Source organism: Podarcis cretensis (assembly GCF_951804945.1).
Source record: "Podarcis cretensis genome assembly, chromosome: 15".
Classification (NCBI taxonomy): Eukaryota; Metazoa; Chordata; class Lepidosauria; order Squamata; family Lacertidae; genus Podarcis; species Podarcis cretensis.
The window spans coordinates 8,452,508-8,477,276 of NC_137185.1; the positions used below are offsets into that span (position 1 = coordinate 8,452,508).

The 24,769-nt window shown below is 44.5% G+C and overlaps 2 protein-coding genes across 6 annotated transcripts in view; one reads left to right on the plus strand and one right to left on the minus strand.

The window, feature by feature from the left end:
• The window catches only part of NF1 (neurofibromin 1), a 162,184-nt gene that overhangs the window by 98,671 nt on the left and 38,744 nt on the right, over positions 1 to 24,769 (minus strand). For 3 of the 4 annotated variants that reach the window (XM_079955334.1, XM_079955335.1, XM_079955337.1), the window contains 13 exons: positions 23,845 to 24,285; positions 17,351 to 17,490; positions 16,460 to 16,582; positions 15,023 to 15,106; positions 14,077 to 14,193; positions 13,228 to 13,409; positions 12,928 to 13,139; positions 12,263 to 12,424; positions 11,573 to 11,676; positions 10,296 to 10,431; positions 5,103 to 5,165; positions 1,184 to 1,342; positions 194 to 291 (listed from right to left, as the gene is read on the minus strand). In XM_079955334.1, coding sequence (XP_079811460.1) covers positions 194 to 291; positions 1,184 to 1,342; positions 5,103 to 5,165; positions 10,296 to 10,431; positions 11,573 to 11,676; positions 12,263 to 12,424; positions 12,928 to 13,139; positions 13,228 to 13,409; positions 14,077 to 14,193; positions 15,023 to 15,106; positions 16,460 to 16,582; positions 17,351 to 17,490; positions 23,845 to 24,285 — 2,021 coding nt within the window. The remainder of the gene's footprint in view (positions 1 to 193; positions 292 to 1,183; positions 1,343 to 5,102; positions 5,166 to 10,295; positions 10,432 to 11,572; positions 11,677 to 12,262; positions 12,425 to 12,927; positions 13,140 to 13,227; positions 13,410 to 14,076; positions 14,194 to 15,022; positions 15,107 to 16,459; positions 16,583 to 17,350; positions 17,491 to 23,844; positions 24,286 to 24,769) is intronic. The other variant, XM_079955336.1, reaches the window with a different exon arrangement.
• EVI2A (ecotropic viral integration site 2A) overlaps positions 1 to 24,769 on the plus strand; it is a 199,145-nt gene that overhangs the window by 49,843 nt on the left and 124,533 nt on the right. The window lies entirely within an intron of this gene.

The following is a 24,769-nucleotide window of genomic DNA, read 5'->3' on the forward strand; positions in this document are numbered from 1 at the left end:
CCTAGCTTTGGCCGGGGAGGGCAGGATACAAATAAAAAATTAATTTATTAATTTATGCATGAATGCATGCTGCGGACCACACTATTTGCCTCTGGCCTTTCCAACTTACAGAGCCTGCAGATCCGACCCCTCGTGACCTTTACAGACTTCTAAAGGCAAAGCTCTTTTAAACTAAGCATTGCAACTACTTTACCTTCGTGCTGCATCAAAGTTGCTCTTCACAAAGTCATTAAAAGGCCGCATGTGCTCCTCCTTTGTAAACAAGACGTGGTTGGCAATGCTTTGCAGTACCTAGGTTAATAAAAAGAACGGGTGAAGCAACCAATCGTGCCGTGGCAAGCTGTGCCATGGCGTTCTCTTCCAAACGTTATTCCTGCGTTACAAGGGATTTGCTTTAATCCAAGACGACTGAACATTTGCAGGCATGCTCTGGTCTAGTCCAGAGGACAAAGGGCCACTTTGTGGAGCATGGTTCTCAAAAAGCAGATCACAAATGCTTTACATAAATAAACTAACAACATATGCTATACTAGCAGGCTGTAAGAAGGGGTGACTTTTTTTTAACGCTCTCCCCCCCAACCCACGAAACAAACAAACAAAAACTCAATCTGGGGCAGGCAACCTTTTATTCCTATGGAACACCACAGTGTGGTGTGGTAGTTAAGAGCGGTAGTCTCGTAATCCTGGGGAACCAGGTTCGTGTCTCCGCTCCTCCACATGCAGCTGCTGGGTGACCTTGGGCCAGTCACACTTCTCTGAAGTCTCTCAGCCCCACTCACCTCACAGAGTGTTTGTTGTGGGGGAGGAAGGGAAAGGAAAATGTTAGCCGCTTTGAGACTCCTTAAAGGGAGTGAAAGGCGGGATATCAAATCCAAACTCTTCTTCTTCTTCTTCCTGCCAGGGTAATGTGCTGTATACTGGCAGTGGGCAGTACTGAAGCCAGTGATGGGTGGATCAGGCTTCCAGGAGAGGGATGCGTCACTCTCGCCAGAGGTCTGAACTTGCAGAGGGGTTTGGGAGTCATGCAAAGGGCCGCACAAAATTAAGCAGAGGGCCAAAGCTTTCCACGTGCGCCTTAGCTCCATTTCAAACCCCTCACAGCAATAATTTGCCTATTGTTTCACTCTGCACCTCACTCAAAGACCCAAAAAAACCCACACATGCAAGAATTGCAGTTCTTTACCTTTGACATTAGCTTCAAGCCCCTTTCGATTCTTGGTGGCGGCTTCTTATCCAATATCCCAGCCTCATATGGCGAGACAATGGCAGGGTTGATGAACCTCAGGAACATGGCACTCCCAACGGCTCCGATGCTGTTCTGAGGGAACCGCTGGCTGACAACCTAAATAGCACAAGTTGGAGTTTGATAAGGACAAAACTTAAATGAAGGGCCGGAATGAGAACGGAAAAGAAAAATAAGAGGCCTTTTCAGCTCCCTATTCGTTGCCAAACCTTCCACATGTGTTACTGTACAGGATAAACAGAATAGGGTGCCAAACTGGACCTCTCTCGTTAAACAGGTCAGATCATTATTAGAAGTTAAGGAAGAAGAAAAGAGTTACTGATAATAGTACAGACAAGACACAATTTTACAGCATGATTTTCCCACCACCACCCCCCTCTCTGTCTCTCACACAAATATATTCAAACTCCGTCTTGTGGTGAAGCCCTTGTATGAGCAAATCCGTATGAGCAAGGCCAAAAACTAAAAGGCCATTTTGCAGTATGCTAATCTAAAAGGAAGGCAAGAGTTTCTTTGTACCTGAATTGTTTATGCACAAACCTTGTGGTGTGGAATGACAACTTTGCCAATGAAACCAAAATGCTCATTTATCAAACTAAAAAAACCCAAAAAGAAAAAGAAATGTTTTGCTACAGTACACCCATCAGCAGGGAACTCTCAACAAAACAGGGAAGTCAGCAAGGTGTAGAGGTTAGAATGCCTCGCTAGGACTAGGAAGAAAAGGGGCCCAATTCCCACTTAGCTAAGAAACTCACTGTGTGACCTGCGCCCAGTCACCTCTCAGCCTAAACTCCCTCATTGGGCTGCCATGAGGATAAAAGAGAGTGGGGCAGGAACATGCATACCACCTTGAGCTCTTTAGCAGAATGGTGGTATATAAATGTAATAATATATAAATAAAAGTCATGAATAGAAAGAGCCCATTCATTAAATTCCTGATTCACATGTCACATTAAATCAGTGTATCCCAAACTTGGGTCTCCAGCTGTTTTTGGACTACAACTCCCACCATCCCTAGTTAGCTGGACCAGTGGTCAGGGATGATGGGAATTGTAGTCCAAAAACAGCTGGAGACCCAAGTTTGGGGAACACTGCATTAAACCATTGTTTTAACATTGCTCTTAAGTTCCCACAGTACTCCTCTGCCTCTCCTGCCACACCACTGGATGAACAAGTTTACTGGGCTGTCTGAACCCAGGTTCCCGTTTGTCTCTTTGCAAACAAATCATGAGGTTGCCACTTGGGAACTGCTTGGGAGGTGGGGGCCGGGAACAAAGCATGTGCACCAGAGCAGCACGCATTCACAATAAACCATGGTTTGTTTTAAACCACGGCTTAACGTATTGTGTGAACTGGACCAGTCTCTGCCAAGAAATTGCAAAAAGCACTCCTGTGTATGTTGCATGTGAGAAAGTAATGGAGTGTTTGCAATATTAACTCTGGGGGGAACATGCAGAATACTTATTTCCTCTAAAAGGGAAAAAAAGTCCAGAATTAAATTGTTCATATGCTTTTCTGCCAGTAATCTTCGAATGTTCTGGTTTAGATGTAACAGGGCTACTCTAACAAACCGCAATTTGCTGGAGTGTGAATGAGTACGACCTCTTGGAGCTTGCCAAAGATTGGATCACAGTTCACAATACTGATTTCTAGGCAGCTCTTCCTGGGTTGGGTGGCGAGGAGGTTCAGAATCATGCTGGCCCGTACGCGAACACAGACAATGCCCATCTGCAAAGGATCTTGGATGTGAAACCCCAAATCTGCCATCCAACACAAGGACATTAGGCAAACTCAAGAGGCAAGGTGAGCAGGACAAGCCAGCTGCAATCACAATTTCCCAGCGCATAATAATAATGAACAGTGGCATAGCGTGGGGGGTGCAGGGGGGGCCGGCCGCACTGGGCGCAACATCTGGGGGTTAGGGTTAGGGGGCGCAAATCCACGGGTCAGGGAGCGCAAATTACTTGCCTTGCCCCGGGTGCTGACAACCCACGCTACGCCACTGATAATGAACACACTCACATCCATACGTATCCTGCTTTCCTCCTATGATGAGACTCAAGGAGGAATACCTGAGTGTTTCCCAGTCTCCCACTGAGGCACTGGCGAGGCCCAGAACTGCTGAGGTTCAGCAAAGCTACCGAACACGCACATAGGCCAATTCATGCCAATTCGTAGAATAAGCAAAGCCAAGATAAACTGGCTATACAACACTAGACATTAACAATTGCAGGACACTTGGAATTTCAATGACTAATTTAACTCAGAACACTGTGTTGTTCTTTAAAAGGAAGGACAAAAGAACTGGCACTAGATCCTTAAAATGAATACTGGTTTCTAAGAACTGGGTATTTTTCCAATGGCTCTTCATATTAGCAACCTGCAGATGGTAGCTGCTGGGTCCCAAATCCCACATATACCAGACTGCCAATCCAGCATTTTATATAGATAGTCTCCTGGAGTGGCACTTGGATTAGTGGTTTATGAGAAGGGTGGCTGCAGAGAGAACAATGCCTCAAGACATGGCAGGTGTCTTTGAGCAACTTGTGTGCATGGCTGCAGCCACAGAACACGTCAGAACAGGCCGAGAGAGTTGGGCCAGTGCCCATTTCATCTTCGAGACGGGCAGGAGCACCCAGGAAAAAAACCCCCACAGAAATCCAATTGGAGTAAGAGCTCTGAAGTTCTGTCATTGTGCAGTGGGCAAGATTAGAAGAGAAGAAGCACATCCATGGAGGAAAACACAAATTCAACTTCCACCCTCATAGCAAGTGGAAGTAAACAATCTTCTCCCATCTTGTGGACCAGTCAACAACACCCTTTTTTATTAAAAAAAAAGAAGTTCTAACTGAACAGAAGGTCACCCGAAGAGATTTGTTCTCTGAAAGGTAGGCAAATGGCCAAATGTCATTAAGCATCAGGAAAGTCTTGTGTTTTAAAAACAAAAACATGAGCAAAGTAGATAAAATACTGAACCTTCTATCCATGTGCCCCCCATAGTAGCATTTTGGTTAGGAAACACTTTTGGAAAGTTTGACACAAAGGACACCCAGCACCTTTCGTTAAGGTTCCCAGGTTCACTTCTCTTTCACACTTTGGAGGGAAAGTTAGAAAGTAAGGCCAATCCATTTGTGTACACGTATTTTACTCCACCCTAACCAGGTATAGGTGAACAACTGAAATATTTAGAGTATGTTATTGGGGCATTTTCCCCATCCCGACCAGTTTTGGAACTTGTTTTCATAAAAAGAAGGTTGCCAAGGGCAGACACTTAACTCAGCCCATCATGCATATAGTAATTGAATGAAGAGCCTCATGCACCTTGCAATCCACATCTACTTCCTTGCTTGCTGTTGCTCATACTTTAATGCTATCTACCAACTGGTGTTGCTTCCAGTTCTCATCAGAAAGGTCCACCTACTTCTCTCGAGGAATGCCTTCTTTTTTTCCTGGAGGTCCCTGCAAATACCAGTGCACACATATGCCTCACCCTTATTTTCTGACTTTCCCCTTCTTATTTAGCATTGCAAGTGACGACAAAGAGAGGTTCATCAGAATGATGGTGCAGAGCTGCAGAGGTACCCTTCCGAAACAGAAATTGAAAGAGGCACATTCAAGATTTATTTTTATTTTTTTTTGTAAAAAAACAACAACAGATGTGACTTCAAAGTCCAGTGTTAATTGAAATGAAAGCTCTTTGGTGCCAGAATTAGTAGAATGATTTTTACAATGAAAGTCAAGTAGAGGCTTGAAAGTGAAGAGCTTTTGGAACAGAGAGAGCAAAAAAAACAGAAATCAAGAAAAGGGGTGTTCTGTGTGCTTTGAAAGAAATGGCTAATAAAACTTCTCCAAAACTTACTGATTTTTTGTTTTCCTTTTTTTCTTTTACGGTAGCTTTATTCAGGAGAGAGTGGCAAGTTGCCTACAGAACAGAGATGAGCACAAACAAGTCACAGCACCAACCACATACACAGCAACAAAAGAAACCCCCAATGTCCACCGGTACACAAAATTACACGATCAAATGTAACAAAAACAGAACAGAAAATGAAATTACACACTCATGTTGGATGGAGTTTGTGTTTCATGTGAGTGACCACAATTTGTCCACAAATACGAAAGCAAGCAAATGTCAGGTTCCAATCATTTCTACTATTTCTGGCTAGGTTGAGAATTTTTAAAGAGTATTTATTTGCTAATCTGTTGTGTGTTATTGCATGTATTGTCCAGAATACATGCATTGAGAGGGTCCAAATCAATTCTTCCCAGTCCCGAAGTTAGATGCATAATCAGCATTGTACCAGAACTTGTAAATGGTTTTAAAAAAAAATCAACACCAAGCCCATATATATGAACTTTTTTTTTTAGTATACCATGTAGAATATGACACCAAAGATAAAAATATTCAGGTCCCCATTCTTGCAAAGGATTGCAGTAGTGCTTCTTTTCTCCCCGCTACCCACACAAAACCTTTTGCAATGCATAGAGGGAAACTTCGCAACCTTATTTGACCAGTTCAGGCTTTAGAAGAAATATGTGCATCTGCTTCAGCTGAGTAAATATTTGGCAACTGTGGCAGGTCAGCTTCTCCCAATCCACTCATGCATTGGGCACAGGCTAAACACCCTTATCCAGCAATGCTTGCAGGATATTCCAGGTCAACTGTTACCCCAAGAACTGCAGCTGTATAATTCATTCTATCCTTACCCCACACATGGCTCTGTGACATGGTGCACCTGCTGCCTAGCAGGCAAAGCAAATGAAACATTAATGATTAAACTCTCTGCCCTGTTAGAAAGCAAGCAAAGTATTCTCGAGGTATTTACTAGTCCCTCATGACAGAACTGATCTGGAAGGTCTGGGTCCCTGGGATAATTGGTCTCTTATTCACGGGGGGGGGGCGGCGGGGGGAGGGGGGGAATAAACCAACCTATGCATTACTAGAATAAGAATATATTACTTATACCATGCCAATCTTGACCACAGCTATCAACTTTTCCCATTTCTAGCAAGGAATCCTGTTAGGAATAAGGGAATATCCCTTTAAAAAAGGGAAAAGTTGACAGCTATGCATCTGACTGGGTCGCCCCAGCCACTCTGGGCATCTTCCAATATAATATAAAAATACAGGTTGCATGTAATTTAGTTAGGCAGCTTTTGTTGTTTCAAAAATGCTTCTATTTGCATACATTGACAATGATTTATGTACAGCATTTAGAGTTTTTTTTTTAAATTAAGCGGTGTGGGTGTATATACATGCTCCCCAACTCTAGAGATAAGGGAACAATTGTGTTCCCCTTCCCACAATCTCTCAGAGCTTGGGATCCAAGACTCCCGCAATGGACTGGCAAGCCTATTGAGACCAAGTGCCAAGCCAGCCACAAGAAACGATCTGTTTTCTCCCACCAGAGGCTGGAACATACATGTTTCAAGCTAGCAGCCACCCAGTGAAATTAGACGCCCAACCAGCTTCTGGTAGGAATCAGTTGTAATTAAGGAAGCTTCTCCCCACCCACATGCAGCACTGACTTGTCAGAGGAAGTTGCATCAGGGCTTCCTTCTATCCAAGAGGAATGGGGCAGGAACAACTTGTAAGGGTTAACCAGTGATGGCCAAACTTGGCCCTCCAGCTGTTTTTGGACTACAACTCCCATCATCCCTAGCTAACAGGACCAGTAGTCAGGGATGATGGGAACTGTAGTCCCAAAACAGCTGGAGGGCCAAGTTTGGCCACCACTGGGTCAAGCAGATGGCATATCTGGGGCAGAGGGTAGGGTGGGGTGGAGAGGAAACCCAGCCTCAGGGAATGCACATCCTTGCCTTAAAACCGACACACAGATCTTCACCGCTTTTCACCTAGAACAGCAAATGCAGCCCAGTTAACAGAGTCATTTGAGGAGCTTGCTCTTGGCCCTCGCTTTGGCAGTTCTTCCCCATTTCCATGCATGCATACACTTGGGAGAAACGTAGGGGGATGAGCGGCTGGGAAGAGAAGCCTGTGGACCTCACCCTGGCGGCTTGGATCCTCCCAATCACGAGCTGGAGCATAATTTCCTGCCTAGGATGCCTCCAATTCCATCAGTTAGGCAGAGGAAACTGCAAATCCCCTTCCCCCCGGAAGAAAACGATGCTTCAGTGCATGCTCAGCAGCATCCAGGTTTTAAAGATGATGCCTAGAGGCCTCTTTGGGTCTCTGGTCAACCCCCCACATTATCAGCTCCCCCTTTACACAAGAGCAAGTTTTCTGGGGGGAGGGGAAGAGAACAACTGGTGGGGAAGGCTGGCAGCAAATTTAACACAAGCCAGGCCCAAACCTCAGTTACGAGCTGATTCAGAATGTGCTCAGTCACTACCAATTAAGTTATTTACAACACCAGGTATCCCACATCCCACAACGCAACCTTTAGGGAAAATATTGTTTATGCCTCATGAGGATGTAAGTAAGTAGATACTCGATCCATTAAATAAGGGAGAAACTGAATCATCTTCACAGCAGTTCTCTAACAGCCTCTCTCCAATGGAGAAGTAACCTTGAATGCTTAATACTTTCCATAGCATCTCAAACTTTACAGTCACTACACCATAAACTCCATTAACAAAATTCATTGCACGCTCAAAGAGTTGGCTGCAGGTCTGCATCTGAAACAGAAGCTGCAGACTCAGCTATTGTCCTGTACACTGTTCTATTGGGGGCTGGACAGAACCAGTTTTTACTTGGCAAAGGAGAGCACCTACGTTCTATACCCAAAGAATGAGACTAGCAAGCAAGGGCATTTGGTCCAAGTTCCCTTCCTTTACTTTGCAAGGCGCACATGTGACACGTCTCCAGTAAACGAGAGGTGTGGACATAATCACAGAACGCTCTTCCCTAACCCTCGGAATTTCATGCTGAGTGACAGTGAGAAGCAGTCACACCTATTTCCCCACTCAGTTAGTTGTCATTTCCAGAGGAAAAGCTCTTGGGAAGGATTTCACCATGATCCTTCTCTAAAAGGCACTTCATTCTTCCTGAGCAGCTTTAATATAAAGAACAGGGATACAAACATCAATCTCATTTCACCGCTGTCCCTACAGAACTGGCTTCTCAGTTGGATGGGGAGAGGAGCAAGTTGACTGATATTGCTGATAGCACAAAGCTTTGGGGAAAGAGAACAGATGGTAAGAGAGGAAGATGTTTGGAGGCAAACCGATTATTCCTGCCCAGCAAAGCAGAAAGGACTACGTTGCTTCAAACGGACCTCCATCTTCTTTTATGACCCTTCCTGCCATCTCTCCTATGCAGAAACTCAACAGCTGCTTGCAGGAGTAAGGAATACCAGGCCCAGGGATTGAATGCATCCCTTCAGGCGCTTGGGACTCTCCCTAGGCCACACATGCCCTCGCTCACCAGCCTTGCCCCACACCCTCAAGCGTGACCTTGAAATGTGATGACAATGCTTCTTGCTTGCTCATAGCCTGGAATGCAGGCTGCTGTGCAAAAGGCAAGAGCCACCATCTCCTGCTCCACCCACTTTTGCCTCCGGCCCCACCCACCACTGGCACATGTCCCCAGAAAAAGGCTCCCTACCCACTCAGTTCAAAATCCAGATTTACTCCTTTATCAAGCCAGCTTCTCTTCCTTCCTCTTTGTCAGGGCTCTATCCAGTTCAGAAATATTGCGTGATGCTGCCTGAAACAGGACTACTTTAGAATGCACAACTAAATTCACCACCCAAGGGGAGGGAGAACAAACCTAAACCCTCCTTGCATTGAACAACTCACCTTCTTGCTCTAGGTAACCAGGAATTCCATGCAGGTGAGTGTATGAGCTGGCAAAGAAGAGATGGGATTCCTTCATTTCTCTCTGTCAGTTTTCTTGGTTTCTACACTGGTCAGAGAAGATGGAAAGCTCTCTCTCTCTCTTTCTCCTCTATCAGATTGTTTAGTAAAAGAACTTTTTTTTGAACCACCCTGCCTAGTGTCTAGCATTTCAGCCATCATAGTAAGAGATGTCTTTATCCATCTAGTTCCTATTCGGAGGAGACCCATTGAAATAAATGTGCCTAAGTTAGCATGCATTTATTTCAATGGATCTAGGACTAGCACTGGATGCAACTTAGCAGGCAAGTATTTTAATTTTTATATTTGCAAGCTACTAAAAAAGTTTAGAGTTTATTACCAGGGCTGTTGTAGTCTACCTGCTTTTTCCTTGAACTACTGCTTTTAGACATGCAAGAAGCTTTTCATGTAGAGGATGACACACACACACACCCATCTGCATCCTCAAATGGGCAGTCCCAGGAGAATAAAGAGATTTTCATTAATGTGCAAGCTCATCTCTCAAGCATATAACTAGCCTTTCAAGTACAGACAGCGGACACAACTCATGTGCCTTGCACAGTGCATATAGCAGCACACAGGTGGAACTCTGTAAATCACTGCAACAGTAAGTGATGCATCAAAACCTCAGCAAAAAAGGTTGGCCCTGGTAACAACCAAGGTGTAATTTATTGTGCATGAATGTCCCCAGTCCAGCAGAAGCAAACACAACGAAAGCAAGATTTCAAAAATAAATAAATCAGTAGCAGTGCCCTTGGAGGGTGATCTGAAATGGTTTAAAAGGCTCTTTCTTGTTGAATCAAGGCCAGGGAGCCCATCAGCCCTCAGCCCTGTCAGTCAATAACCTGGGGAAGAAACACAGACCACACGGCATTGCACTGATCAGACAGACAGACAAAGAATTCAAGGAGAAGAGAGAGTGGCTCCCATCTCTCTGAGCCAGTTGCCCATTTCCTTCAACCACTGAGAACGCCTCTTTAACTTTTCCTCAGGCAATAGGCCCTATGCAGCTGCAACCGAAGGGACCCTCACCTTCATGGCACAGATAAGGGGAAGTAGTGCTTCTCCAGAGGTAGCTGGACTCCCAACTCCCATCAGCCCTATCCAGCATGATGGCAGTCAGCGATGATGGGAGTTGTAGTCCAACAATGTCTGGAGGGACACAGCCTCTCCACCCTTTTCCCAACACTGTCCAACGAAGTGTACAACCTAGTGTTGCCAGATTCAGGCATACCTGATAGAGACAATGGCACACGCTTCGAAGCTGAGGTGGAAACTCTGCAGAGGAGTTGATAATGGCATGGAAGAATTTCTCTGTCATCTGGAGAAGGCTCCGCTGGTTATCATCAAGGCTTTCTGCGGATTCCAACCTGTAAGACAGGTCTGTCAAGGCTTTGCCATGCTCCCTAGCTTTATTGGTGCTGCTAACACCAAGGCTGCAGGCTCGATGCCCATATGGGACAGTTGCATATTCCTGCACTGCAGGCGGGTTGGACTAGATGGTCCTCTGGGTGCCTTCCAACTCTGCAGTTCTATGATTTCTCCAGCACAAACTACAGCTTTGTTTCCTTCTGCCTATCGCTAGCTACAATGCTGGAGAGCTTCCAAGCAGCAGATGGGACTGGTCTGCAGGTTTATCCCCAAACCTGGCATCTGGATGGCATCAAAATGCAGAAAGGGCTGCTTTTGTGGGCTGGCCTCCTTAGCATCAGCCAGCTTTAGTCTGAGACCATCTGCAGATTTCTGCCCCCTCCTGTCTGCAGTGAAGAGCCTGGAGCTTGGTCTACATAACACACAGAGAGCAAGATATCCCTAATTCTACTGCACCAGATTTTAATTGTAATCTGCTCTGGCAGCCAAGCTAAAAAGCAGAACACAAATAAAATAAACGAGCCCTGAACAACGGTAATGTCGTATCAGTCATGCACAGCTGGCCGTTATCTGAGGATTCAGATTTGTAACTTGAAGGCAGGTTATGATAGATTAATGAGACGAGAGATGGGAGCAAGAGAGTTGGCGGAGTTCCCTGCTGATCCGGAAGCAGGGGAAAGCATCCAGCGAGCTCCAAATCTACCCAAAGGGAAACCAGAATGGGCGCTGTGACTACAATATGCCAACTGTGACTCTTGACCTCTCCCTATAAGGCAGGGGCAGCCAACATGGTGTCTGCCAGTTATTGCTAGGCTACAATTCCCATTATCCACGCTAGTGGGGGCTGAGGGGAGTTGCAGTCCAACAACACCTTGGAGGCTATCACATTGTCTGACTTTGGTACGAGGCAGCTGTGGGGAACCTTTTGCTCTCCAGGTGTTGCTGAATGTGAAGCATTGCTCAGGGCCAATCTGCTGCACCCTACATTCCCTGCTTAGAGTTAGGATCAGGGCCTCAAGCAACGGGGCTTGCCGGTGGAGGGTGGCTGGGCTGCAGTGTGTTAAGGGGAAAGCAGGCAGAATATTGCAGACTTCCTCCTCCTCCTCTCTCTGCTTCCTTCCCACCCACCCGGATTCAAACCTTGTAGGGTCCACCTCAAAGCTGACGTGCTGCCATTCATTTGATGTAATTACTGCCCTTAATAAAGGCTCCAAAAGCTTCTGGAGGTAGGTTGCCCCATAAACCTGCAGGAGAGAGAATAATCCGGTTGGCAATTTCAAATTTGTGGAAGTTAAAAAAAAAAAAAGAGCAGCGCTGTGCCTTTTTGTGCTGCGCTGCTTTAAGAAGTCAGTAAGGCTTCAGAGAGTCAATGAAAATGACATCTCCATCATGTTCAGGCATTGCAATATTTTGCTTTGTATTTTGCCTAGCTCCACACCACTGACAGCTCTCTGCCAACTAAGGATCACACTTCATGCATCTAATGAAGCGGACTCTAGCTCATAAAGGTTTATGCCACAATGCTGTAGCCTGCTTGGAATATGCACTTATTTGTTTTTTTAAAGAAGTTAAATGTGCTGCCCTAAGTAAAATCAGGACACGGTTTAAACTAATCCCACGTTTTAGAGTTGATGGCTTTATTACAGCTATGGAATTTAAGACACAGTCTGCATTGAAGTGATTTTAATCTGACAACAGCACAACTGCAGTGGTGCACCTAGATGCCGAATTTTTTTTTAATCCATCTGATTTCATGTTCTGGGTGAGCCTTCCGCCCCAGCTCTCTCTCTCTCTCTGTGCCTCTTTTGAATTTATTAAGATCAAACGTACCTTAAAACAGAACGTCATTATTTTGCTAGCCAGACTGTTTCCCCTGAAGAGCGTCTGCATCGAGTCTGCCAGCTCAACCTCTTTAGAAAACATGTTCCAAAGCAGCTGGTAGAGCAAGTGTCTGGAGTCAAAGAGGGTGACCAGGACACGAGCCAGTTCATCCTTTCAAAAACAAAACACATAAACCCAGTCCTAAGTATTATTCTCTATGTGGCAAACAAGAACAATGCCAGGTCAGGATGGTGGGTTCCCATCTCCAATTAAAAAGGATATAAGGAAACAGTGCCTGGAAAAAGCTTTCTATGGAAAGCTGCTGCCAGTCTGAGTGGGTGCTACCAGGCTAGAAGGACTAACAGTCTGACTCAGGAAAAGCAGCTTCCTACATTCAGAAATAGAAATATATTCTATCAGTAAATCATCTTGTGAAGCTCTGATGGCAATAAACTCCAGTTTAAACTCTACAATATTCCCTGTGTGCATCTCATTCTATTATTTTGCATCTCCAGTGCAGCCTGAAAAGAAGCAAGTAATTTTAATCAGCAACAATCCATTTCATATCAGTGGCCACAAACAAGCCTTGAGGGTTGCACACGACCTGCTGAGTTGCTCGCACCCGGCACTCACCAATGCTCAAGAACATTCATGAATAACCAAAAGCATCTTACCCACTGTGAACAAGGCACTACGTTCGCCAAAGCCATAGCAATGGGCAGCTCTCCTTGGTCACCCATCATGGTGACCAACTCCACCAACCTCTCGAACCGGTCTGCCAAGACAGTTTCTGCCAGGGTATCAAACTCTGTGCCCTGCTGCAGAATTTTGGTGAGGACCTCCATGAACGTCGCTCTTGTCTGAAGATCTTTGTGGTAGCCCAACCCTGCCAGCAGACAACAGAAACGTTTAGATGATGAAGCCCTGCACTTCGCTGTGCTTCACACAGCTATGGTGAAGTTCCCCTGTTTTACCTATTGAGTGCATAAGGCCACTATCCACATTTGCGTTGAGCAAGTTTGACATGGCCAGGACTGTGCAGTGGCGTAACGAAGCCAGCCTTCGGGACATCCCTCGTTTTCTGCCGCCTGTTTGCGCGCTTTCGTCTTCGACTTCGCTGCAGTCATTGAGGAGGTTCATAAACAGGGTAAAGTACCTAAAAGCGAGACACAGTGGCTTGCATCTCTCTGGAGAAACAGTCCCCCTGCCCTAATATGAGGACTCCATCTCTCCTACAGAAAACCAACATTTCCCAAAAGGGTACGTGTCTAGGCACTATGCCCCATTTACAGAACTCTGACCCCAAGGAATTCACCTGGCTTCAATCTCATCACTTTCTGGAACAAGGAAAAGCCCACTGTAGTTTCCCCAAGTCTTTTAACCTTATATTTGGCCTTTCTGTTGTCGTTTTAATTGCTCTCCCTCCTATGTATTTTATTGTTTTACTGGGAAGCCACTCTGAAAATAGTTATCACTGAAGAGTAGCCAGTGAACCAGCCAAAGCTGGAAACAGGAACTTCTACCCAGCAAGGCCACTTGGGCCATTTACAACTATGTTGGATCTAGGATTAACCCCCAAGCTATGAACGTGCTCCCACTGGAGTGCAACACCATCCAGAACAGGCCAATGTCCTGCTTCCTGGATTTGAGAAGTTGGACATAACAGCTCTGTCCTTTCAGGATTCAGTTATGCTTGTATGTCCTACAGACTAAAACCTGCTGCCCTTCCACAAGGCTGGTGTGTCAGCATGCCCAAGTGGTAATAAAATTCTAGCTGTTTTAGTCAACCGGGTACTAAATAAAATAAGGTAAAGGGCCTTTACTTAAGGAACAACTGGGATTTAGCTTCCATCAGTTCAACTCCATCTCCTTCTTCAGGCTGTAATGGAAGTCCCGCAAGAAGAGACACCACAGCTTCCATGCTTGCTTGGTCCAAATCTCTGAACAAAGCAGGAAATAGACCATCGTTAGAATGGGGAATGTGCAACCCCCTTCACACATTCTGAAAATGGGCCAGAGCTTTGCTCCTGCCCTTTGCCGTGCTACACAGAAACAACTGGTCACATCTTCCCCATTGTGCCTGTGGGTTTTTTTTTATTTAAATGTTTCATAATCTGCCCTTGACACAAGCCACAGGACAGTTTACAAGGCAAATAGATAAGAACACGCAAAAACACCACAATCCTTTGAAAACACATAATAAATCACCGAGTAACAATTACTAATAGCAGAAGCGGTAGCAATCGGACCTCTCCTCTGAACACTCGCTGAAAAAGATGCTTCTTAACCAACGGCCTAAAACTACAGAGACACAGCCAGGCATACCTCCGTAGGCAGGGAGTTGTGTCTATGAGAAGCCATCACCCGAAAAGACCCTTTCCTCACACAACTATCTCATAATGAGGCAGGGCCACCAGGAGGTCAGTATGGAAGAACCTGGGACTCCCAAGTGCATACTTGCTATGTGTTTGTTTGTTGTCTCCTCTGCTAATTTACACAGGCCACTAGAAATGGGAAGGCTGGAACCACAGCCTAGGCCAAGTGACGCAAACACTCATGTAATTCAATATGCAGGTGTTATGATCTTGGATCAGCTCTTTCTTTCTTTCTTTCCCCCACCCTATAGTGAGTGGAAAACGGACTCCTATACAGCAGCTAGTTCCCACTTGCTATTAACAAAGCACCCGTCAAAAAGAAATCTCTGTTGTCCTGTTTCTGCAAAAGATAAGCATTGTGAGATTCTGAAGTGGCATCTTAAGCCTCTCTCACCTTGTCAGACACTTCACATCCTCATCTGTTGCCTGGTTGGATGTTCCCATAACCCAATCTGTCAGATATTCCACCATCTTGTTCCTAAAATTGCATATTACATAAGATTCAAAAAACATATTTATACTAAATTAAAGCAAAAACATAGCAGTGTATTTTTAAAATGCTTAAAAAAGATACCTTCCACCAAACCTCTACACACACAGAGCTCAACCCAAGGCCACCTCTAGATCTGTCATTTCATCACTAGCTGAACACCTCTCAGTTCCCATCTTATGACTCTTTGTTTGCTGTGTTTGAGCTACTATATAAGCTTTTGTTTTGAAGTTCCTCGGGGTAGACCTTCTCAACTGGCACAGAGTTGAGTGAGCTGTTCTATTGCAATAGCTATAATAAATGCTGGCTCTCTAAATCTGAATGCTGGACTTGAAAATAGTGTCCTTGGTTCTGTGGTTTATTCAAAAGGTGGTTGTTCTTCACCTGGGTAACAAACAGGTGTAGAGGCTAACTCTTACCACAGGAGGATTTAGGCTCAAGCATTCTTCATATCGTTTTGAGCGATTGTGCAAACTGGTCCAAGTGGCAGATACTAGAACGGCTGCAGGCACTAATAGCAAAGGTATTCTTGTATTGTGGCTACTAAAGAGCCATCCAAAAAATGATAGATGAGAATGGTCTTGTGTTCAGATGAAAAATGTAATTCTATGGCGATTTTATCAGGATCAGTGTCAGCACTGTTCCCGGGTTGTTGACCCCTGCCTTAATTTCCCCCCCCGACCTGGCATTCTTGAGCTATGTAGGCAGTTGGATCTAGTCATCCTTTCAATTTCCCACAATGCCTCTGACCTAGTGTTGCTCTGGAGCCTACAAAGCATATCTATCACCATCACTACCTGGATCTCCGTCACCAAAGCCAAGTAATCCTGCCAAAGCCCGCTGACGGAGAGGAAAGCCCAACCATCAGAGAATATTTTGCCCAGGACCCACTCAAACCTGGAGCCAACCTCACATTGATTTCGGTTTTTTATATATATAGCACCGGTAGGCAAACTAAGGCCTGGGGGCCAGATCCAGCTTAATCGCCTTCTAAATCTGGCCCGCGGACGGTCCAAGAATCAGTGTGTTTTTACATGAGTAGAATGTGTCCTTTTATTTAAAATGCATCTCTGGGTTATTTGTGGGGCATAGGAATTCGTTCATCCCCCCCAAAAAATATAGTCCAGCCCCACACAAGGTCTGAGGGACGGTGGACCGGCCCCCTGCTGAAAAAGTTTGCTGACCCCTGATATATAGCCATCAGATAGACAGATAGACACAGACATAACTAGGTATAGGGATAATAACTGTGGCAAGAAACAGTCCACCTCAATCAACTATTTCCAAGAAAAACAGGAAGATTAGCACAGTATTCTTCACTTAGGCAACACCAACCCTCACCTGAATTTCATCTCTTGACAGAAGGAAAGATCATCACGCCTCTCCATCATTACCTTCACGAGCTGACAGAGTTTAGTTTTTATCTGAATAGCGTGGACCAGATTCCCCAGGACGCGCACATATCTGTGAAAAAACAGGCCCAAGCCTGAGTTTAGGTTAAATCTCCTTCTAAGGACTCGAGCATCTGGTGGACACCTTCAAAACAAATACATGTCAAAACAACAACAGTCTGAGAGGTATTTTTCTGATAAACACACAGGCCTCTATTAAATGCTGGGAGTGAGCCATCTTACTACGATTGTAAAAATATAGGCCATAGAGCACGATGACAAAAAAGAAAAAGAGAGTCAAGACTTACTTAAAATGGTACCTGAACTAGGTGGTGTCAGGTGAGGAATTCAGCCTGGGGGAGGAATGCAGGAATCTCAACTGCAGCATTCATGACAGAGGGCCATCCAACCTCTGCTTAGAAACCTCCAAGGAAGGAGAGTCCACAACCTCCCGAAGGAGTCCAAAGAACCAGTACATCAGGGTGGGTCACCTGTAGTCCTCCAAAGGTTTTTAGACTACAATTCCCATCATCCCTGATCCATTGGCCATGCTGGCTGGCAGGCAGGCAGCTGATGGAAGCTGGAGTCCAATAGTGAGGGAGGGAGGGGTTCACAGGAGTCCCAGTCCTGCCCCTCACCATTTCAATCTCCTGTAGCCAACTAGTAAGAATAGGCTAACTTTTTAAAGTGGTTTTAAACTGCTTTAAATATTGTGTAATACTGTATTTTAATAGTTATGTCGTGTTTCAATTGTTGGAAGCTATTCTGGGACCTTAGGGTAAAGGGCTGGTAACATAATGTAGCAGTAACTGCAGTGGTATTAACAGTAACAACAACTTGCCTGACAAGGTTCAGCATCATGGTCTCAATGCTGGCTTGTCCCAGGTGTTCTGAACTCCCTTCTGTATGATTATCAAGCAGGTTCTTCATAATTGCAATGGTCTGCTCCACAAACTGGGTGTTGCTGTCATTCAACAAGACCTGTAACAGAAGCAAACTGTGCTGTAGTTTGAGTTTTCTGGCCGGCATGCCAACGAAACTCATAAGCCTAGATTAAAATTGTAATACCCAGTGGTGCTAAACCAAGCTGAGTTCATAGACTGAAAGGGACACGAGTATAATTATTCGCTTAATGACCTCTATATCTGTGATGAGAAACAGGCACGCAAATTTGCTACCTCTGGCTGCCTCTGAAAGAAGACATATTCCGCACTGAATTGGGGAAATCCCTCCTACAGCTTCCCAGTGGCTGCTAAAAAGCCCTGAAGGGGAAGGCAGGAAGCAAGGAGAAGGTTCTGGGACTCCCAACAGCCTAAAGAAATTCTGTTGTATTCTTTTATCTTTTCACGCTACAAAAGTACTAAATAAAAACATGGCCTTGAGCGCATTGGCAGAATGGTGGTACAGAAATGCAATCAAACCTATTGCTGGGAGGGGCTAATAATAGGCACTGTGCACATCTGTGAATACCCCTAAGCTATTGACATTTGGCTAGTCTCACTAAAATGCTACAAAATTTGGGAGCCACCCATTATAGGAAATTGGGTGCTGAAACTAATCAGGTCTGGGTCAGCTCACTGCCTGGATGGAAACCCCCTCAAGTGACGCCCCCCCCCCCCAGTCAGCTATGTTAATGCAAAAATGCAAACTAGTGTTTGGGCTGAAATTTAGGGGTAAGCTGGGCATAAACTCCCAGTCTAAAAGTGTTCTAGGGACTTCGCTTATCTCTTACATACTGTATTCACTTTTTTAAAAGCCAGGTGAATTTAACATTTTTAAAATTCTAATAAATGGGTTCAATTGAAACTAGTAACCAGTAGACCAAGATATCCAATTGCCACAGAAATCTCTCAGGAACAAGGAACAGTTAAGGAAGAAAATCAAGAAAGGGAGGAAATTCTAATCTCCCGCACTTTAAAAAAGAATCAAAAAGATCCACCATTACGTCCCCCACCGAAAGCAGCGACAAATGGCTGTATCTGCACAAGAAAAAATTCCTCGCTGGACTTAATGACAGAACTAGAATGACTAAATGCTGTCAACCAGCCACCAACCCAAAAACGGATCCTACGCCTGTTGTCCTGGAATATCGCAGGGTGGGGAAACAAAGACGGAGACCCAGATCTAATGAACTTCTTTAAGGATTTTGAACTAATACTCCTACAAGAAACATGGTCAACTAGAGATATTAAAATTAACGGATTCATCTCCTATACGAAACCCGCATTGAAAACAAACACGAAGGGCCGGCCGAAAGCAGGGTTCTGTTGTATGATCAAAGACAACTTAGGGTTTGAAATCAAGCAACTAGAAATATGTTTACCACTTGCACAAGCTCTACTTTTAACCCAAAAAAAAGACTCTTTGCTACTTGTAAATGTCTATATCCCCCCAACCAAAAACAACATCAGTAGTGAAAATTGGTCACAACTAACCTTTTATATAGAAAATCTGTCCGATAAATACCCAAATGCCTCACTGATAATAGCAGGTGATTTTAATGCCAGAGTGGGAACCAACAATGAACAACTATGTAGCAAACTAAATTGGAATACTGATAATGATATCGCACATGCCCTGAAAATAGGACGATTCTCCAGAGACAGGGTTGTTAACAACGAAGGCTTACGCCTACTTGAATTATGTAACAACTTTAATTTGCAGATTGTGAACGGTTCAACAAATGGCGATAGAAGCGGGGAGTTTACATACTTCTCCCCCCGAGGATGCAGTGTCATCGACTATATTCTTGTCCCTTATAATATTATAAATTCGATCATGGACCTCAAAATTGGAACGCGCACTGAAAGCGATCATCAGCCATTATTGCTGTCTATTAGCTTAAAGGACGAAACCAAAATAACTAAGCACAATATCATAGAACCTTCTCAATACAAACAAATGACCCAATTAAAATGGTCCCAGGAAATGAGTGCAGAAGTGGGGCATAAACTTACAGCTAACCTGAGAAAACAAGTATTATTCAACTTAAAGACCACTAATTCCTACTGTGATATTCCTAAAATTTATAATGAAATCTTCCAAATGCTTGTAGAGCTTAGTACTCCACCTAAAGTTTGGGAACTTAAATATAGCGCTAGCCCTTGGTTTGATGATGAATGTTTCCAGCTAAAAAGAAAACTGCGCCAAACATTTAAAAATAATCGCACTAAACTAGAGCCCTCTTATCTTGATGAAAAAAGAAAATACCATTATATTCTGGCCGAAAAGAAACAGAAATACGCAACCCAAAAATGGCTACAACTATTCGACTCAATTCAGAGTAAAAACAACAAAGCGTTCTGGAGCCTAGTGTACGGAGGACTGAAAGCCGAAAATCAACTAACTCTGCCACCAATTGCAGAATCCAAATGGTCCCAATACTTTACATCTGTATTTAACAATCTACACGGTGAACCTAAAGGAAATGAAACCATTAAAAATAAAATTAATAAACTCCAGGAGTGGCCAAGGGTAGAGGAAGAGGAAATTAGAGAGATAGTTAAAAACTTCAAATCGGGGAAATCTCCTGGGCCAGACGGTCTACCAATAGAACTATTTAAGACCTATATAGATTGGTGGGCAGAACCCTTAGCTCAATTGTTTACTCTTATAGATAAATATGGGACCATACCTGAGATATGGTTAAGATCAATAATTATTCCAATCTTTAAAAATGGCGACCCAAAAGAACCAAGGAATTATAGACCGATAAGCCTACTATCAGTGATAGGGAAAATCTACGCTAAGCACCTCTTATCTAAACTTCTTACCTGGATGAAAAATCTAAATTTACCAGGGAAAGAACAAATAGGTTTCTCCAAAGGTTGCTCTACTCTAGATCACTGTCTTACACTTATGCATCTGGTTGAAAAATACAGATCCCAAAGGCAATCTAAGATATACGCTGCTTTTGTAGATTTTCGTGGTGCATTCGACTCAATTGACCGCCCAAAGTTGTGGAGGAAACTCACAGAATTAAAAATTGATCAGCGCTTATTGATTCTAATGCAAAATCTACATTCTTCCAATACCTGTCAAGTCAAACTTAATACCAAAGGTCACCTCTCCTCAGACATCCCAAACTCGAAAGGGGTAAAACAAGGGTGTATTCTTGCCCCCTTTCTATTTAATTTATTTTTATCAGACTTGCCAGATTACCTTCAAAAAATAGAATCACATGCCCCTAAACTCAATCAGAAACCAGTTCCTCTCTTATTATACGCAGACGATGCTGTCTTACTATCACTAACGAGCTTGGGTCTGAAACGTCTTATATCTTCACTGATCCTTTACTGCGAATGTAACAAACTCTCTATAAATTATGAGAAGACAAAAATTTTGGTCTTCTCGAATGGTTGGAAATTAGAGAAATGGAAAATAAGAGGGCAAGAAATCCAACAAGTGAAAATCCATAGATATCTGGGAATCTTATTCCAGAGCAACTTAGGGTGGGCAACCCATCGCACAAATGCCATAAAACAGGCAAAGTGCATCTCATCAGCAGTTGCCCGTTTTTATTATCAGAAAGGTAATCAATTTATTCCTGCGGCCAATCAGATATTTCAAGCAAAAGTGCAATCCCAGATATTCTATGGTATCCCGCTATGGGTCCAAGCATATAACAGTGATATAAAAAAGATTCACTCCAGCTTTTTGAGACGTATTCTTGGACTCCCTCTTATGATCAAATATGAAACAATGTGTGCAGAAATAGGCATACACACAATGGAATACTGGGCATGGTCCACCTCAATAAAGTATTGGTTACGCTGCCATTTTCGCTGCCCTCCATCAAGTCTGCTCGCTGATTTGCTCAAAGACCCTTATAAATCAAGATGGTATCAGCACCTTGAAAAAAAAATTGAATCTTTAGGCATCGAGCTGGAGCTCCTGTACAATTCTAATGAGCAATATATTCTCCATAATATCCTAACTAGACTAAAGGATGTCGAGAGACAAAATATTATGGCAGCTGTAAACAAAATTTGCTCCCCCAGATTCTACGATTTAAATATCTTAGATTGCAGAGCCAATTACGTCTCTAAATTAATAATCCCAGCCCAACGTAGGGCTTTTATGCTGGCCCGTTTGAATGTTTTTCCCTCAGCATTTGTCTGGGGAAGATATCAAAACATTCCCAGAAGCAAGAGATTCTGCAGATGTTCTATGAATGTCCCGGACACTGTAGAGCATATCCTCTTTCATTGCCCATTGTACAGTACGCTCCGTCAACGCGTGCTGTCCCCCCTTTCGGGTGGTCTGGAACCCCAGCAAGCTGAATGTGTGGGACTCTACCTATCCGACGCTGACCAAAGGGTAACGGCGGGGGTAGCCGAGTTTTTGGCAGCAGTCCTCCAAGGAGCAGGTTAACAAGGAAAACCACTGATTCTATATGTATATATTTATATTTGTATGTAGCCAACTCCTGCCTTTTTATATATATCTCAAGGCTTTTATATGTTATTTTCCTTTTATGGTTTTACCAACATAATGCCTAATAAAGGTTTGATAAGTAGTAGTAGATATCCAATTGCTTTTAGCTGCACACCAATGTATTCATTTAGGTTACGGAATTCCCTGCTTCAGCCAACACCCCGGAATCAACTTACAATAGCCATTGGGCTATTGGGAAGGAACACACATTTTGGCTTCTGCCCAAGGTCAGAGGGCAGGATCAGCAGGGAGGCTGCTTGGCCCTTCCAGGCAGAAAGAGGATTGTGTTTAAAGGGAGACCCACCTGGCCTCACCCATTGCCCAAAGCAGGAGGAGCTGTGGGGAGCTTGCTGGCCAGCTCTCAGCCAGAAAAAAAATGCTCTCCTCCCACAGCTACCTGTTGCCTTGGGACTGCAAAGGGACGGGGAAAAGACACTGGACCACCATCCACTGGACAAAGGACCAAGAGTCACCAACTGCTATTCAAGCAAGCACAAAGGGATATTAGCCTGGCTCAAACTGGATCAGCACACCCACTTAGAGCTCACCATTTTGTTTTGGCCTTGGAAGGACTGAGCTACCCCTTTCCTCTACCTTTTCCCTCCACTCACCCTTTCCTTTATTGTGTCTGCTCTTTTAAAGTTTGCAGGGCCTGTCTCTAGTTTTTGTTGCCTGGAGTCATTTTTTGGAGACAATAGTTGTCTGAAAAGCAGGATAAAAATAAATAGTTGTTTACACATCCCCCCCTTTGTTCAAAAACCCTTGAAATACTCACAGGGAAACTTGGATGATTAGCCAAATAAAACAGGTGAGACTGCGTCCAGTGTCAAGCAAGTGTGTAGCCAATATACCGCTCACTGATCACACGCTAAATTCCTTAAAGAACCAAAGTATCCTATGCCACTGGCCTCCTAGGCAGAGTTGCAGAGGCAACCATCACACCTTGAACTGAACTCTGCACCCTAGCACCTCCATAAAAAGCAGGCATTGAAAAATGAAACGATCCCCAAAAGCTGCCCCCTTTGGACAGCTTCTTGGAACAACTGGTTTTGGTGCGCGGTGGACATTTTTAGATTTTTATAATGGATTTTATGTTGCCATTATCATTTTTTTCCATGTGGTCTCTTTCGCCTCTCAAATCAAATGATTTCCATTTAATATAAACTTCTTAGGGCAGGATTATTAACATTGGAGGGAGGGAATGCTATGAGCGCAAGGGATGGAATAGAATATATATCAAGAGGGGGAGCATCAGTCAAACATTCCCTTATACTGCCAGGCAGTACAACTCCAGAATGTCAGGAAGATATTTGGGGGCAGGACTTCAAAGAGAAGTGTGAAGCTGTGTCTGTTCCTCAAGGATGACGCTTTCAGCCTTCTCTGGAATGTCCCTCTCAACCAATCTCATCTCTAACTATCACTTCCCTTCTACACTCTACCTTTGCAGCCTCCCACTTTGGCTAATTTACACAAGACTTCCCAGAAGAAAGGGGCAAGGCAGAAATGTAAAAAACAAACAAACATGTGACCCTCAACTGACGGCCCACTTTTGGATTTGGCTCCAGTTCATCACAAAGTAGGCAGTGTTGGCTGGTGCCCATTGCGATTGCCAGAGCAGAAGGCGGGAAGCCCAACCAATGAGTGGAGCCAGAGCCAATGGCAGGCAGAGCCAACTAATTCTGGTTTTGCCCCCACCCTCCTGAGTTCTACAAGTGCAAAACTGGGATGGAGGAGAAGCAACTGGACAGCCAAGGCCACCCTCTGGACAGGCTGTAAGGAAGGAAATGGGTAGGCTTGGCAGCCTCCACTGTATGTAGGTAGAGAGGCCCTGACCACTTTCCCCAGGGAATGCAGTCCCCAAAATACTGCCCATCTCTACATTAAAGCAAACCCCTTTACCTGCCCTTGAGAGTCAAAGAACTTGCTGATGTTGTTCTTCAGTTTGTTGAAAAGCATGGGGTAAAGCGCCGGGCTCAGTTCCAGGCCCATGAGATCTTTAATGTTGGTCCGTATCTGCAGGCCCACTTTCTCGTGGGTGCAGACCATGAGCGACAGCAAGCGGTCCATGAACTTGCTCACGGGGGTCTCCGTGTTGCCCTCGGTGGACAGCATGGATATCATGGAGCCTTTGCGCTCGTTCACGGGGGCCATGGGGGGGCTGTAGGTCGCGAACCCGGCACTGCTGCGATGCTGCAGGCACACCCCGCCCAACGCGCACAGGAAGCCGGTCATGTTGATCCACTCCTGCAGAGAATCTGTGTCTGAAAGGTCTATAGAGCCTCCCCCGCTGACATGGGACATTCGCCTCTTGACGATGGTCTTGTGGAGGCTTTCCGCGACCTGGAAAGAGTTGCACATCATGGCGCGAGGTGGGGAGAGAGAAATGCAGTGATGCAAATTCAGAACGCTCACCTGTTATTTGGATATTCCTTTCGGAGCAGCGTGCTTTCTGGGAATTGCACCAAAACAACCCCAGGACATCGTAAATCCCCATTTACAGAAAGGAACCGAGGCTGAAACAGTCTTGCCCACGCTTTCAAAAGCAGCTCATCCCCAAGCAGAAATTTGAAACCAGGCTTCTGATCCTATATCCAACCCACAATGGCACCATCAGAAATGGGATTTGCCTCTAGATGCTTCTGCCGTGCTATTGTAACATTAGCTTCTCTTGTTTCCTGTTTTTCCCTGTAAACTGATCTAGGAATTTTATTGAAAAGCAGTTTCCCAAAGCAAACTGCCACCTCCTTCTCAAAAGATGGCTTGGTGGATGGCACAAGATGTGCTATGGCTGAGGAAGTGGCAACCAGGGACGGGTCTGAAGAAA